The sequence below is a fragment of the Nothobranchius furzeri genome, chromosome 11 (assembly GCF_043380555.1).
Source record: "Nothobranchius furzeri strain GRZ-AD chromosome 11, NfurGRZ-RIMD1, whole genome shotgun sequence".
Lineage (NCBI taxonomy): Eukaryota > Metazoa > Chordata > Actinopteri > Cyprinodontiformes > Nothobranchiidae > Nothobranchius > Nothobranchius furzeri.
In genome coordinates, this window is record NC_091751.1 from 51,651,685 (window position 1) to 51,669,675 (window position 17,991).

Sequence of the window (17,991 nt, forward strand, 5' to 3'; positions counted from 1 at the left end):
TAATCTAATTGCTGAAACGTCTCCCCAGCCTTCAATAGTGTCTACAGGAGTGATTCATCACTAACTCAAACAAATAAGCTGTGTTCATGATCTAAAGCATGCAGGAAATTTGCTGGAAACAGACTGAAGTGTCAGGTATGTCCGCTAATAAGTCCCAACAGGTGGAGGTCAGCCACTCTGAAGTTGCAAATGCGGTATTCTGGCCACAGATGACAGTAGGGGTCTGAATGGCATTTCATTAACCTCACAAAAGGGGTCATTTTAGCACATGCTAGCTCAAGAAAAATATTTAAAAAAAAGAAAAAAGAAAAAGTTGCATAGTGAATTTTGTATTTGTAATCTGAATTACAGTGAAAAATCCCTTCAAAACAGCTGCACCGACAGCTAAGCCCAAAGTAAAAGTGCAGTCATATGTTCAGGGATTATAAAGCCATTTCACCCAACAATTAAAAAGAAAACAACCTACAACAATTATTCAATGCTTCATGACATAATCGCCATGCAGTGGGATAAATCCACTTATGTAATACCATTAAATCAAAGCTTTAATGAGAATAAAGTGTCTTCCAATCTGGCGGATAGGCACTGCACATTCATTGGGATTAGTAAAACCGAACTGGACATGTGACAAAAAATGGCTGAAGAGGATAAAATAATTATCCTTAAGAAAATATATTTTCTCTATTGTTTTGAAGGAGGAGAAATTAATTTCTTTGATTTCAAAACTGTGTTCCTGTAGGGAAAATGTCACTTTGATGACTTGATTATTAATATTATTCTGAGCTACTACAGCAATCAATTTCCCTCTGGGATTAATAAAGTATTTTTGAATTGAATTGAATTCAAAAAGTCTGTGATGCAAAAATATAGATTATATTTGCAGCTTTGGAGTGTGCACAGTAAGTTTAGGGTAGTCTTGTGGTGCAAAACTTCAGAAATCTGCACTGAGACATGATAATTAGACTGACTCAGCTAAGAGCGTGATAAATGTGATAGCCACACTAATCTTTTGATTAGAGAACAATGTATTAAGATTGTTTTTACTTAAAACTATTAATACATTTTAAAAAGCAAGCTAAGTGACCCAAATTGTCAGAACACCCTGAGGCTGAAAAGCTCAAAGGAAAGCCTGTTAAAGAAACTTTTTGAGTCCCACACACACACGCATGCATGCATACACTCACACACACATATGCACGTAGAAACAAATAATGCAGGAAACTTTTCACAACGTCTACAAGAAGATTTTGATGTTGGGTTTCTTTTGGCACTTTTCTTTCCCTATAATTTGTAAATAAATAGCTGGAATAAAAATCTGACATTTACTCCAAGAAATAAACTTAAAATAAGTGTGAAAACAGCCTTCAGATGACTTGTGGCTGCAAGGAAATCTGCTAATTGGATTAAAAACACACAAAGATAACATCGGTGTACTAAACGTTCAACTTTTGCTGAGTTAGATCTTTCTCCGATACTTTCACTGTGGAAAATTTACAAAGACGGCATGATAAGACAACTATAAGGTCCTGCCTCCATCGTTCCTGAGGTAAGAGCGTGATCCCTCAGAGCTGGTATGTATCTGATTAACATCGTGCCACATCTATAATCCTCTATAGTGCTCCACGTTCAATTATCCATAACAGCATCTGCATGCCCAGCAGCTGGTCGGGTCCCTAATGACGCAGCAAACATGATCAACAGTTTGACTTCAATTATAAAAGGATGGAAGCAGAAAGGAAAAGCATTTAGGTCCTTAGAGGACAATGCAGCAGCACAAAGGAATAAGTGGCCAGTAATATGAGCCGGGGTCTAACAGTGCATCAATGACCTAAAATACTGCAGTGAGTTTTTTAAAAGTCATTCCACTTTGAGAAACCGCTCCAGGGAACGGCAAAGTTTGGAGAGGATTCCTACAAAAAAAAATGTTCACTGTGAATTTCCCTAAAAATTATGTTGGCTTTACTGGAACGGTTCACAGAATCCGCACCACTTTTCTGCCATTTGAATTTACTGCACTGGCACTGCTTTCTGCAGAGGCGTGGGCCACATCTGACTGATTTGGGGCTTTGAAAGTTGGGTCTCATGCTTCATGCTAAAATGGCTGTGACAGAGCATTGTGCTGCTTTAAGCTGCAGATACACAACAAGCAGTTGAAGTGGCCGCGTGAGCTTTTAGAGCAACTTGAGGAACCGTTTCCAGCCTCAAAACAACACATTTTCGACTTTGATGTGATTCAGTTAGATGCAACGAGTCACTGTTGGGTTTTTTAAAAGGGGATTTAGCATGGCAGCAAAATATTTGGAAACGAGCAGCATTGGGAAAACAATGCGAGTAGATAACAAAAGTAATGAAAAGAGCCATTTCTCTCAACTCCACTTTGTATTAACAGCAAAATAAAGCATCTTTTGTTTCTCGGTTCCTGATTATTGTCCTTCACCACAAAAGACAGACGCCGTGATCGTGGAGCACGCACAAATTTGACAAAGAGGATTTAAAGAAACAGCATGATTATTTTATCAAGTATTTTCTGTGGAACACAGTAAAACATCAAAATCCCGGGCATCTAAAGCTAAATAATATATTTCATCAGCTTCCTTTGTGCAGACTGAAAACATCATAACCCAGAAAACCAAACTTCATCCAAACCTTTGCTGAATGGTAGAACGAACATAAAAGGCTAACTCTTACGAATGGTAAAACGACAAGATGGTAAAAGTAAAAATGTTAACCGTTACAGAAAACAGAGACTGAATCACTTTGAGAAACAAATTATTTTATATTACTAAACCGGAACAGTGTGTCCTGTTCAGGTTGGATTCTGAGCTAATTGATCATCCTCTACAAAGGCAAGAATTTTGCTTTCAGTCTGGAACATACAGTCTGACAGTCTGCCTTCTCCAGCCCAGAAGAATGACACAGTTCAGGATGTGTCAGCCGTCAAAAATAAACACAGCCACATCTGAGGAAGCCTTGTTCTTCACTTGGCTCTGACAACACAGGGCTGGAAGATCAAAGGAAATCTAAAGAGACTTCAAAACGTGGAACTCCAAAGATGCACTCTCTTTTCTGCATCACATTACTACCTTTTATTTTGGATCAGCTGAAACAAAATGTTCTAATGTTCATTACTACTTAAGTACATACAATGAATAAATATCTAAATTTAGTGGTTGTTAAAGGATACTGTGTGTATATCATTTCTTAAAGACCAAGTTCGCTAGTTTTTTCCAACACATCTGCAGTGGTCTCTAGTATAAATTAATGCCTTGTGAGTCAGTCTATGTGTGGAAAAAAAGCTCTGGCGCTCCAGTTTCAGGTAGAAGAAGTGAGCTACAGCAGAAGTGAGCGGAGCATGTCAGGTTTTGGGGTGTTATATCCTGATATTCAGAAATCTCGTCTCTGAATGGCTAATAGCAATGCGACTCTACCACTGACTCCATTTGATTTGCAATGTTGATGTTTTATCTCCACAAATAACACAAGCCTGGAGGAGTTCTGCTGTGTGGTGAAATTGCTAATGCTAACAGTTCTACTAGTGGTGACGTGCATTGCTGTGTCCTGGATGCTAAATGAACAAAAGCCTTCTTCATTGCGAGCTAAGATGGGTGAGTCTATGAATGCTAATTTAGCGAAATGATGTAGATCTGACTGGCTTTTCTAATCTGAGCATTTCTCCGTCTATTTTCTATCATATGGAACTAGAATTGGGACAATATTACATTTAACTTGTGCCATGTTTTGTAACTGTGACTTGTTTTGTAACATGCAACTTTCATTTTGTAACACGTAACTTTTGTTTTGTAGCATGTAATTCTCATTTTGTAATATGTAACTTTGATAACATTAAACTTTTATTTTGTAACTTGCCAAAAAAAAAATCAATGTACAAGTTTCAAATCGCAACTTTCAAAACACAAATCTCAGTCTACAGTTACAAAACTCAAGCCTACAAATACATAACATTTTGTCCCAATTCTAGCTTGCTTCCAACAGGAATTGGCCTGTCATTGGTTCTTTGGGAAGCAAGCTAGAATTGGGACAAAATGTTGAGATTTGTGATTTGAAACTTGTACATAACATTTTTTCTGCAAGTTACAAAATAAAAGTTTCATGTTTTGTATCAAAGTGGCATTTACAAAACAAGAATTACATCCTACAAAACTAAAGTAACCTGTATAAAACGAAAGTTACGCGTTACAAAACATGAATGACATGCAACAAAACAAGTCACAGTGACATAACATGGTACAAGTTAATTGTAATATTGTCCCAATCCTAGTTCCATACTATCAGTGGTTCATTAGGGAAATAAGGGTAGAACACCATTTGCACATTTAGCCTGCATGTGAAACTCAGAATGACCGATTGTGAACTTGGTCTTTGTCAGTGGTCCCGAGGGCAGCTATGGCCACACTGTAGCTCATCACCATCAGTGTGTGAATAGGTGAATGATACACTCTAGTGTAAATCACTTTGGAGTACTCTGACTCTGAAAGGTGCTATACGAGTGAGGGTCATTTATCATAAGATGATCTTAGTTTGTGCGGTATCTACTCCAGCAGGGCCTTTTTTTTACTAGAATTCTCATCATAATTAAGGAAAACTTTGTCACATACCAGCAGAGGTCTGCTTGAACTTCTCACTCTTCTTCTTTCTCCATTTCCAGGGTTTGAGGAGGCGCCCGAGAGTTGCAAACTTGCTCCTGTGACGGATGGGTGGGGTATGGGTGCCAGAGATCAAAGACTCGGAACGCATGGCAGCCAGCCTCTCTACTTCATCAGCTGTTAGAAAAAAACAGAAAACACAAAAGCTATAACACATGGGTCTAGTTAAGGTGAGGAAGCAGAGGTGGTGATATTCTGGTAAACTGTTATGCAGGAGAATATCAGCAGCAAACGCGGCACACTTTGGCTCTCTAAAGCCCCATTCCCACCTGTACCGGGTCGGCCCGGGCCGGGTAGCATAGGTTGTTTACATATCTGGGTGGCCTGGAATTTTCCCGGGCCAACCAAGGCTCATTCTCGGCCCTCTTCCCGAGGGGTACTGCTTCAGGCCGACCAGGGCCAACACGCCCACTGCTGACAGCAAATTCACACCTTCCATTAGAGCAAGCCTCTGATTGGTGGGTAGAATCAGCCCATTCACACCTTCCATTAGAGCAAGCCTCTGATTGGTGGGTAGAATCAGCCCATTCACACCTTCCATTAGAGCAAGCCTCTGATTGGTGGGTAGAATCAGCCCACATGGACTTAAGGCAAGGATGTGTGGAATCAACCGGGCCAGGCTGGGGCCGACTGGGGCTACCCGGCCCGGGCCGACCCGGTACAGATGGGAATGGGGCTTAAAGATCCCAGAAATGGAAATCTGTGCCAAGTGGTGTCCTGAAATCTGTAGTAACTAGATGAGACTGAACCAAGAGCATAAACAAACCCGCACGTCAGATATCATTATGTAGAACACACTCAGAGTATAAACAGTCTGAGGCTGCTCCACATCGAGCCAAGTCTTGCCAAAGTACACTAAACAGACTGATAAGCACCTCATTAAAGAAAAACCTTCCCACTCTTCATGAAAAATTCACAAAGCCCAGCCTTTTGGCTTCAAATTACCATCTGACATCAAAAGCTAAGAATGTGGAGAAAAACTTGTCCCAGTGCAAACTATTACATGAACAAACTGATGCAACTGCAAACGACTACAAACCTCCCCACTTACATAGCTAACGAGTATGACACAAGACGACGTGGAGAATAAAAGGTAGACAACCAGTGAAACTCATTTTGATGGGCTCTAACTTGAATAAACATGGGAAGAATCATTTTATAAAAGGTTTTAACATACCGTAGATATTTGTGTCTCAAGCAGCCCAAGTAAAACTTTAAAATTGATTTTACTGGTAACATTTTATCTTATAAAATAAGTTTGCATAATGTTTCTTCATTATGAGATGCATGAAAACCACCACAATATGCTAGCATCTAGTTACTTTGATTTTTATTTAACTGCCAACTGAAGACTGAAATGTAAATATTCTACTGCTTATTCACTTCCTGAGGACATACCTATTTACAATGTTCTAGGGCTGTGCGATATGGCCTAAAATCAATGTCACAATATATTGAGGAGTTCACACACCACTTAACTAGACTCGGAGAACATAGAGTAGGCTAAACGATCTCGAAAAACTAACACATTGTGTCCTGATGTTAAGAAATTCAAGAACCAATGAAGCCATGAAGAACATTTAAAGGGATACTAGGCACATTGTTTGCTTTTAGCACCCCCTCGAGTCCGATTGTAGAAGCTAAACCAAAAGGTATCTCCTCGCTTTGCATTCGTCATTATAACACCTTGACCTAACCTTGACCTAACCTTGACCTAACAGCTGATCTCCCAGCGTTACTAAGTGTCTAGAGGAGTGATTCATCACCAAATTAAACAAATCAGCTGTGTTCTTGATCTAAAACATACAGGAAACGTGCTGGAACCAAACTAAAGTGCCAGGTAGGTTGGCATCATTTTTTCTAAGTACCAACAGACTGAACTGGCAACTGTGTTGTTGCTAGTGCGATTTTCTGGCCACAGGGGGCGATATGGACTGAGTGGCCTTTCATTAACCCTGTAAAGGGTCATTTTAGCACATACTGGCTCAAAAAAATAATTTAAAAATATGAAAAAGTTGCTCCTTCTACTCCTACTCCTCCTTGAACCGTCACCTTATCGTGGTGGAGGAGTTTGAGTGCCCTAATGATCCTAGGAGCTATGTTGTCTGGGGCACTTTGTGCCCCTGGTAGGGCCTCCCATGACAAATTGGTCTTAGGTGAAGGGTGAGACAAAGAATGGTTCACAGGATCTTTCATGGAGGTAAAGTCAAAGAGTCGGAGTACCCGGCCCGGAGGGGTACCGGGGTCCCACCCTGGAGCCAGGCCTGGGGTTGGGGCCCGTGAGCGAGCACCTGGTGGCCGGGCTTTCGCCCATGGGGCCCGGCCGGGCCCAGCCCGAACCGGATATATGGGCTCATCCAACTGTGGACCCACCACCCGCAGGAGGAACATGAAGGGTCTGGTGCAGTGTGGATCGGGTGGCAGACCAAGGCGGGAGCCTTGGCGGTCCGATCCCCGGACAAGGCCCACCTGATCTGAACTCGAGTGGTGTTTTGTTATTGGACTTCTGTGCAAGCCACAGTTTGGCCATAACGAACACCATGTTTGAACATAAGGATGCCCATCGGTACACTTGGTACCAGGGCAGCCTAGATCGCAGGTCGATGATAGACTTTGTAGTCATATCATCTGACCTGCGGCCGTATGTTTTGGACACCCAAGTGAAGAGAAGAGTGGAGCTGTCAACTGATCACCACCTGGTGGTGAGTTGGATCAGATGGCAGGGGAAGATGCCGCGTAGACCTGGCAGACCCAAACGCATAGTGAGGGTCTGCTGGGAACGCCTGGCGGAAGAACCTGTTAAGACAGTCTTCAACTCCCACCTCCGGCAGAGCTTTGACCGCATTGTTCCACTCTGCGATTGTTGAAGCAGCTGTTGCTAGCTGTGGTCGTAAGGTGGCCGGTGCCAGTCGTGGTGGCAACCCCCGTACCCCCGGTGGACACCAGAGGTTCGGGGAGCCATCAGGCTGAAGGAGGCCTACAGGGTGTGGCTGGTCTGTGGGTTTCCGGAGGCAGCAGACAGGTACCGGATAGCCAAGTGGGGTGCAGCAGTGGCAGTTGCCAAGGCAAAATCTCGGGCGTGGGAGGAGTTTGGTGAGGCCATGGAGAAAGACTAGAAAAGGGTGGCTTGCCAACTCTGGGTCGGGGGAGAGGTCCTACCTCAAGTGGAGGAGTTTAAGTATCTCGTGGTCTTGTTCACGAGTGAGGGTAGGAGGGATCGGGAGATCGATAGGCGGATTGGTTCAGCATCTGCAGTGATGCGGACAGTGAGCCGATCTGTCGTGGTGAAGACGGAGCTGAGCCAGAAAGCCAGGCTCTCGATTTACCGGTCGATCTACATCCCAATCCTCAACTATGGCCATGAGCTTTGGGTAATGACCGAAAGAACGAGATCGCGGATACAAGCGGCCGAAATGAGTTTCCTCCGTAGGGTGGCCGGGCTCAGCCTTAGAGATAGGGTGAGGAGCTCGGACATTCAGGAGGGACTCGGAGTAGAACCGCTGCTCCTCCAGATCGAAAGGAGCCAGTTGAGGTGATTTGGGCATCTGGTCAGGATGCCTCCTGAACGCCTCCCCGGGGAGGTGTTTCGGGCATGTCCTGCCAGCAGGAGGCCCCCAGGTCAACCCAGGACACGTTGGAGAGGTTACATCTCCAATCTGGTCTGGGAACGCCTTGGGGTCCTGCCGGAGGAGCTGGTGGAGAAAGCCGGGGAGAGGACGGTCTGGAGCTCCCTAGTTGGGATGCTGCCCCCGCGACCCGGACCTGGATAAGCGGAGGAAGACAACGACGACGAAAAAGTTGCTACATTTCCCTTTAATGCTCCTCAATATGTCCATGATGCAAAATTAGAAATTTTTGGAAGGCGTGTGTTCCGTTGAATTTCAGAGAGAAACACTGTGGTAATAGTATAATGGTCTGGGGTTGCTTTCACAGACATAATTTACACACTGTGGACTGACGCTGCTTATTGGAGCTGACGGAGTGATCGGCTGCCATCTTGGATGGGTCCCCATTCACCCCCAGAACATTTATTTTTACTGAGGAAGGTATTTACCCAACTAAAAAACACATTTTATTACACTTTTTCCACATAGTATGACATACAGTATGGCATGATAAATAAAATATAAATATAATTAAACAAAATAATTTAGAATTATTTTGTTTATTTCAGTCAAAATTAAAACAAATAAAACATATTAAATTAAAAGTGTAACATATAAACATATGAAACATATAAAAGTAAAAACTGAAATATAAACTCCCTACAGGTTGGCTAGAAAAGTCAATAGTAATCCTACATGGTCTATTTTCAATAGTAGACGGGTTGTTGCAACCGTAGGCTGCACAAAAACAGGTATGGTTGCTCACGCTGGGATGACTCCAGTTGGTTTGGAGAATGAGAAGACCCAACCAGTACAGCAGTGATGCTGTTAGGCCCTCCAGTGACCAATGGGGCATCTACATTATGATTTTAGCTTTAATTAATGAAACCACAAACTTTATTCTCTACCAGAAATCCACGAATATGAATGTCTGACCTTTGACCTTATATGCCACCACCATGTGGCTTAATACCAATAATTCTGTAATAAAATACAAGTAAAATATTCTTCCAAAGGCTCCTTACCAGTTTTCACATGTAAACACAGATCAAACAACCAGTTGTGAAATTTAGGGGTTATTTTGCTTTTTTAAAATAGTTTATTTTCCTATTATTCAGTGCAATCATCCTTTGGAAACTGCCTTTTGCAATTAATTAGTCTGAAATTTTAATCTGTTTGAAAATTCTGAATAGCAAATGAGATTACCTGAAATTTCAGATGTGTTAGACAATATTTGACACAAATGCACAAAGCCCTGCAAAAGAAATGACCTCTGACCCAGCTTCTAATGCCTGTTGTTTTTGTCCCTCATAGCCTTGCTGTCAGCTGATGCAAGTGCACTGCAAAAAAAAAACATTCACAATATTTGCCAACACAAATAAACAAGGAAGAGCACTCTGAATAATGCGACAATAATGCAGTACAGACATTAACATCCTGCAGATAATTACTTGAATAATCTTATCAGCACACATTCCATAAATACCTGCATAAATCAAACTACCTGCGTTGACAGGAAACAACATGGTTTAGCAACTTCCACACACATTCTGTTTTCAATACTCCAACCACCCAAGAACTTTTTAATAAAGCAAACGTCTTCAAATCTGTTCAAAACCCTCATAGATGAGAAAGAAGCTCGTTCCGTGAGAGAGTTGGTGATCCCTGACCTCATGCATTGTGTCCAGCCTTCATCCTATTGCAAAATAGCTCCGTTCTCCTCTTGTTGTGTTACTGGTTTTAATTAAAAACACTTGTTTGGCTACCAAGATGGCTGAGCGATGATGTAATGACACAGAATTAAAAAATGGTTGTGCAAACAGGCTGTAGAGCTGTTGTTCTTAGGGATTAGAAAGTCTGGACATTAGGAGAGCTTTCCTGTCTCTTTCTTTGGAAACATGTGAAAAATAGGCCAAGCCAGAGAGCTGGAGTTCTCATCCAGCAGAGGCCAAAACAGCAACAGTAAATTATCTTTGACTGTTTTAATATTTAAGGTGCAAATGAATTAATTCGTGAAACAGTAAGAGAGAGAAGGGAAAGACGCATCTGATTTCCACATCAGAAGCACATTTGAAGCCTAGAGGCGCACAAGCACGGGAACCTGGATGCTGCAAACAACACACGGGCGACGCCACACAAGCCCACTCACCGTCCTGCGTGTCGTTCCCGCGGCTGCAGTTGCTGCAAATGTGCTTTATCTCCTTCCCGATCTGGCAGTGGATCGTGAAAGGCATGTTGTTGTTGTGATGCGGATTGTGCTCGTGGCCCTTCTTGTTACCCAGAGACATTATTCTGACCAGGCTGAACGCCTTCTTCTTGGGCTTCTCCACCGCCACGGGCGCGTTCTCTCGGCAGCCTGTGGTCAGCCATGCGCCGTGCATGATGGTGGGCGCAGGATCCACCGCCGGGTAACTGACCGTCTTAAACATGGGGACGCGAAAACGGAGCAACGCTGTCAGCACCACCGCGCCGCGGCTTGATTTAAAGGGCCATCGCTTGGTTGTAGAATCGAACGTTCAGCTCTCTAAAAATCCCAACGTGCACCTTCACACCTGAGATCCAAATATGCGGCTTTGGGCTGCGTAAAGTGAGAACATGGGCAAAAAAAAGCCAAACGGATAGATTCAAGAGAGCTAATAATAAATTAGAGGCTGAGTAGTGAATGGCAGTGTCTACCTCTCCCTGCTGGAGCTCCTGACTGCAGTCGGTTGTGGCAAATCCACGATTAACTGAGCTGAGCAAAGCCTGCCTCTGATTGGCTGCTCTGTGCGCACCTCTAATAGGCTGCGTGGACCGAGGAAAAGTTCCCTCTCCATAATCGTTCTGTGTTAGTATTAATTACGCAGCAATTCTAACACAAATTGTGCTTTAGACTCTGTGAACTTTGCAGGTTAATCACAAAAATATGCTGAAAATGTGTGATTATCTGGCTTGTTTACTGGCAAACAGACAATGAAAACGGGGAAGAGGTTTTTTTTTTATCAGGATAGTGTGGTATAAAGATAACACTGAAATTATTAACACAAAATGTGGAGGAAAATCTACAATTAATAAATACAGTCTGCAAAATGTGTTTTTGGGGCAATAAGGACAAATGCGTGAAGCGCAAAACAATAGTGATGGGAATTCCGGCTCTTTTTAGAGAGCCGGTTCTTTTGGCTCAGCTCACCAAAAAGAGCTGGCTCTTTCGGCTCCCAAGTGGCTCCTCAGATTTTCTGTTGCGTAGAGTAAATTTATAACCAAAATAATGCAAAACTATATGTAAAATGATTTACTAATGTAAAAAAATGCAATATATCAAATATTTATCATTTCTATGGATTTAATAACTGAACACGTTGAGAAATCTCCACTTTCCGACTGCTGGCGCTCATTTTCTCACCGTCTTCGTTGCACTCTCCTCTCTCTCTCTCTCTCGCCTTTTTCCTCCTCCTCATTCCCTCTCGTCTCCCTCTGCCCGCACGTGCTCTGCTGTGTGTCTGAGTCTTATCCTCCCTCTTCCCCGCCCCTACTGCTCTGTGTGTGGACAGTCTGGACACGCAGTTACACATGTTGACCAATCGCCTGTAGCTTTCACCAAGGCAGGGGGGGAGGGGGGAGGGGAGGGGACGGCTCCCAATGATGAGCCGGCTCACGTCGTTCACTTCAAAGAGCCGGCTCTTAGAGCTGGTTCGTTCGCGACCGACACATCACTACAAAACAAAACATCTAAAAATCTAAACATTTTGATCTGCTTTATGTTACCTCCTATGATTTTGTAGCCTGGCCTGCCAGATTCCTCTGTTAAAATCTACACAGATAACTAGTCTGGTTACTCAGGCTGAGAGCACCATGAGGGGCGGGACTAGCCAGCTCGAAAATAACCAATCAGAAAAAAGGGCGGAAATGCCGACTGTACAGATGTAGTCAAAAATGGTGCAAACATATTTTTATTTATTTTTATTCAATTTTTTTATTTTTAGAAGAAGAAAGGCTTTTAACTATTAGCTCTAGTTTTAAGAATTTTAGCCATGCATCTTTAGCTTATTTCATAGGCAACCTTATTTTATTCTAAACAAGAACATTATCATAATATTAAAGAATATTTCACTCTTTTAAGTTGTGTTATTTTTCTAGATTTTTTAATACCAAAAATAAGATAAAATATCAAAAATTTTGTTTATTTTTTCAACTACCTGGAAAACCCCATTTTTCAGTGTATTGCTTAGTTTTGTAAAGATGATAGAGAAGTTTGAACAGAGTCAAGGCTGTTATTAAGGCAAAATGTGTTTTTTGTTTATTTTTGGTAAATGAACTGTAATTGTGACATTTTTCAGTTGAATGTTTCATGTTGCACTGGAAACGTAAAGCTGGCAAAAAATTAGGGATGTAAACAAAATTTAAATGGTTGATTATTTTCTAAACTCACCGTATAGGACAATGTCATGAATAGTTTGGGTGTTTAAGTTAGCTTCTCATCATTGATCTTAGCATGCAGCTGCATGTTCAAATATTACTATTTCTAATTAGTTATTAGATTCTTAAAATAAACACAATATTGTGAGTAAAAAGGCAACACGATCGTGTCCATAAATGGGATACGGTCAAAGTTTTCAGTGGAAGAAGGCAGAGGCACTTTGTTTATCTTCAAATCTCAGGACTAAACACATGATGCAACCCATCTGCAAAAACAAATTCCTGCTTAGTGGCTGATGTGCAAGACGAAGTTTTGGATTGTACATGAAACAAAGCTTAATGGGAAATTACAATCTTTTTATCAAACTTATCACAATCACAGTAAGGTCAAGAGACTTGAAATGACAGGAGCACAACGAAGGAAACTATACCAGTAATAAAAAGAAGCATAAAGCTTGAAATAAGTCAAGCAGCCTATAGAGACTCTAAATGTCAATGTCTTTACTTTAAAACGTTCAAACATCCCTTTTGTTTGATCCCTAAAGTTTCGGGGATAATTGCTTTTATTAATGGATGCTAATAAGTCATGAACAATGGGGAAAGATAAGGGACCCTGAGGCAAATCCAAACATATCTCCTGCAGATCATTGATGATTAGGGCAGTTGAGGGGGCGGAGTTTGTCTTTGATGTTCTCACAATGAGCCAGAGCTTATTCTAGTGGCCTCAAAGTCCTTTTTTTGAAATGAAGTACAGAGGCAGACAGATTTACTCCCACCAATAGAAGCAGTCGCCTTCAGCGACTGACTTTTTGGAGCAAAGTTAAGCATTTTGATGTGTGTTTAAGTTTAGAAACCCATCAAAAGGCAGTTCATTTGCATAAAAGTGGTGCAGCAGATGCAAACACTTGACAAATAAAGGAACTACTTTGATGTTGAAGCAGAATATTAACAAATAAATGGTTCATTGATCAAAGTATTGCATCTTTCTAATGCATACAAGTTTTATATTTTTCGTCTTAAATTAGTGCAACTATACCCTGCAGTAACAAAACACATGAACAAGGTGAGGTGTCACTTTTTGCAACAAGAACAGCAATAAAGTTTTCTGCCATTGGAAAATCAAGTGATTCCAGATGAAACACAATTTTTGTGGTTTGCGTCATGCTCCGTGTGTTTGTGGTTTTATCTGATCAGTCTCACAGGAATCCGATCAGAGATGAATCCTTGGCTGAGTAGTTATGTCACCTCTGTGTCAGATAGTAGCGGTCGCCGTGTCAACATCCATCAGATGTAATCAGCCGCTCCCCTCTCATGTACTTTGTGAAGGAAAAACCTGCCTCAGCATGGAGCACATTTTAACCGGTGTTCAAATTTTCTGACAAAAAACTTGGATTCATTCATTCTCATAGTTTCAAATCTATACAGATTTCAGTTTTGTTAAATTTTTATGTTGATCTAAAGCTCTAAAATTTGTTTACATGCCTCAATCTTCACAAAACACATTAGTTTCTCTTCTTTTATTATCTGAAATATTTTGTTTTAACCCTTTTCAGTTCAATTCGCTAAAAATTCTCATTTGCTTTAACATGTCGGATCGTTGCTTTATTGCAGACAGCTGGTCATTCTTTGTTTTAAAATCTGTGAAACAAATGACTCAGCAGAGGCTGTGTTCATGTGTCATGGTGCAGTCATCGAGTACATGGAAACGTTCATGTCCTTTTGATATGTTACATTCAGGGAGCACACAGCTTAAAATGGGAAAATGAAGACATTTATAAATGAACGTGTTCCAGCTGAACAAAAACAAAACAGCTTTGGTGTTTTGTGTGAAAATCTAAAAATAAAACTCTTGCTTTTGTTTCAGATGAGACACAATTTTAATTTAATGAAAAGCTTTTAAGATTTTTTCAACCTTTTGGTAACTTTTTATTTTGATGTTTTATTTGACTAATTTTATGAATTCCCTGTCAATTTTAATACATTTTTTGTAACACTTTAGAATAAGGCTCTCTTTATCAACGTTACTTAGTGCATTATTAAGCATTAATAAACAAATCGTCCCTTTATCAACATTACCATTATTGTTAACTATTAAGTGTCCTTAACAGGACAAAGGGCTAGGGGAGGGGATAGTTTATTAATGCATAATGCACTAAGTAATGTTAATAAAGTGACCCTTTTTGTAAAGTGTTGCCACTTTTTGTTGGCTAGTCCACTAAACACTGATCTATAAATAGTTAAAAAACTAAACTCTGAAGAAGACCGCAGGAGTGCAAACATTCATGGTTGCATGGACGTGCAGATCATGTCTATGTTGAGTCCGTTGGTCCAGAGCACTTTAAACTAGGTCCTTGCACAGTGGGAACTGCCAGCAAAAGGGTGAAACAACCTTTAAAAGATCCTAATAATGCAATCAGAAGAAACACGCAGAATACACAAAGAAATTCAAAAACTATTTCAGTGTGTTTCAAGATGTCACAAAGACACATTTTGTTTGATGTTTCTTCTGTTGCATCTGATAAAAGTTAAATAACGCACATTCGTGCAGGCGTACAGTTTTACTTACAGTATGTACCAATAAGCTGATTACAAAGACATGCTGGCTAAAACTTTCAAATCTACTGACGAATGATGCATCTGTCGAGTCCTCTGTTAGATCTTTTGTGTCTTGTCTAGATTTGTAGGATCAATTGAATCTCATTAGCAGATAAAGCAAATGGTGGTTTTGAACAATCGGCAGCTCATACATCTTAAATGGCAAAATTAGAACAATAAATTATTAAAAATGAATGACTGATGTGAAGATAGGTAAAAGATGACAAAGTTAAATACTATCCTGCAGGAAAACCAACCCTGCAAACTATCAATGTTGGATGGACATGCAGATCCTGTCTGCGTCTGCCGGTCCAGTCCACTTCTGTGAGATGTCCATAGGTCTCTGCACAGTGGGGAAGTCCTCATATAAAGGATGAATGGTTTCAAAAGGCCATTTTCAGATAATTTTCTTTATTATTGGTGCATCTATATCTCATCTACTTGTACAGTTTCTAACACCTTTTAATTGCACACCATCACTGTGAAAACATCAAAAGCAGCCAACGTACAAAAGACAATCTTGAAGACTTTCCTAAAGCAGCAAACATTTTTTAAGGTAGTTTATAAGATTTTTTAAGAAAAATAAAACAGAATAAAGCAGCATCTTTGCAGATTTGTGTACAGGAATGAAGAAACAACAAAATGTAATGTTCTGCAACACCTGTGTGTCTCCTTTGCAATGATTATCTGATATGCCATGTTTTTTTCAGTAGTAAATAATAGCACAGTCAGACATATTCTGAACTGCCTAATGCATCATTTGCAAGGGTTCAAGAACATTTAAATTTCATTATGCAAGAGGAGAAAGCCTTAACATAATGTGTGCATGCATTTTAAGCTCTAATTTTAAAGCTGCATGTATCGTTCAAAGCTAAAACAATAAAGTCACTAAGTTAACCAACCTGCACAAAAAAGCTCCAAAACCTGAACAATTACCCATTAAAACTTTGTCATTTTGACTTTCATTTTGACTTTTTTGCACCCGGCTTCTCAAAGATGCAACTCACTGACTTTCAAAACATGCTAAAATATTTATTGTCTTTTGAAGCTGAATTCACCTGAAAACCTGAAAATAACAAAGTGTATGACACAAACACTGGATGACAACAGCTGTTTGTGCTTGACTCAGCACAAAACACTCCTCTGGCAAAATAAATAAATAAATAAATAAAAACACTTAACACTTTAACCAAACTGTCACAATATACTTCGACAGTTACAGTAAGCTCACAAAGCCTCTCAGAAGAGTTCACCAATCCTCTCTGACCCAAATACGGATAACACCAGCTTGATTCCATGATTCTTTTGTTCAACTAAAGCAAGTGTGGATTTTCAAATCCTTACTGGAATTATTTTGCTCAGAAAAAAGGGAAATCAATGCTGATTTAGCAGTTCTTTTTCAGTTCTAAAGAAAATTTGGGTTCAAACTGCTTTGAGGTGCAGGTTTTGAGCAAAGCAATCTTATAACTTCTGACATCGCAGCCTGTCACTACAAATCTGCTGTTCCTATTCTCCGTGTATCTCTCTGTCTCTTTCCATCTGTCATCCTCCCTCTCCCTCTGGGAAATCGTATCCCATAGTCTTAGTCACTGGAATATGGCACCGCATTTTTATGATGTGTCCTGCAAGGCAACTAAAAAGGTATTACGGTGAAGATTTTTTTGCTTCTTCTCTTTTTTTGCACTTCAAAAACACCCTGTCCTTATGTTTGCAATTAGTATTCACCTCATCACCGGCTCTCACAGTTTCCTTATAGTTCTGCAGAACTGCAAACAGCCCATTTCTCAATATTCCTGATAAAATTCATTATTTAACTTTGTCCAGTTTTCTCTGGCATGTCTTCAACAGCATAAGGAATCATATTGGTATCAGATGCAAAAAGACATCATCAGTAAACAAATCAAACAAAGAAAACCTACATGATGTAAGAACGTGGATCTAAATGGGTGTTTTCAAAGATTTGTTTACAAATTATACAAAATTGTTATTATTTTCCTCCTAATTAGATAAAATAGCATAATATTTGAAAAGGAAAAGGAAAATAAGCAACTTGGAGCATTCTTTTCAATTTGCATGCAATGAATGAATGACTCAGTGAGTCAATATGATTACACACCACTGTTATATTCTGTGCTCCATATGCTGTATGCTGCTATTAAAAGAAGTCAAAGGACTTCAAAATGCTAAATAATGCAGCAGCTGGAGGCTTCCTCACTGCAGAGATGCTCAGTTTATTTGTATAGCTGATACAATAGCGCCATCTAGAGGCAATAGTTTCTAGCAACTAAAACTACATGTAAGGTAAATGGGACATTTAGTTAAAATATTGAGGTTAAGGGTTCAGGAAGTGTGTCTGTGCTTTAGGTCTCACATACTTTAAGAATCAATCATCATTTTACATTAGTTTGTGATGTTAAACAAATAAACTCACAAACCCTGACTTCATAATGTCACGTTCACACAGAGTGAGACAAAACCAGAGAATCAAATATTTTGCTTTACAATGTAATTTACATTATACAGAAACACAGTCTGCCTTCCATGTTTTTTGGTCAGTGATAAATAGTTCAATTCTGTAATGAGACTAAAAAAAATCCATGCTCTGCCAGCAGGTGGCGGTAGAAGAGTGTCACACTAACTTCCGGTACAATAACGTGTACAGCGCCAGCAGAGAAGCAAGGAAGGAATGAAATGAATTTGAAATGCTCACATTCATAACAGGATCTCATTCT

At 40.4% G+C, this 17,991-nt stretch overlaps 1 protein-coding gene across 3 annotated transcripts in view; it reads right to left on the reverse strand.

Annotated features, from left to right (window-relative positions):
- LOC107383912 (phosphatase and actin regulator 1) overlaps positions 1-17,991 on the reverse strand; it is a 64,855-nt gene that overhangs the window by 21,537 nt on the left and 25,327 nt on the right. Inside the window, exons 1-2 of one of the 3 annotated variants that reach the window (XM_015956806.3) lie at positions 10,419-11,147; positions 4,617-4,781 (exon numbers count right to left, since the gene is read on the reverse strand). In XM_015956806.3, the coding sequence (XP_015812292.3) occupies positions 4,617-4,781; positions 10,419-10,698 (445 nt within the window). In that variant the 5' untranslated portion in view covers positions 10,699-11,147. Of the gene's footprint in view, positions 1-4,616; positions 4,782-10,418; positions 11,148-17,991 lie in introns of those variants that run through there. The other 2 variants (XM_054740819.2, XM_070541673.1) reach the window with 2 other exon arrangements.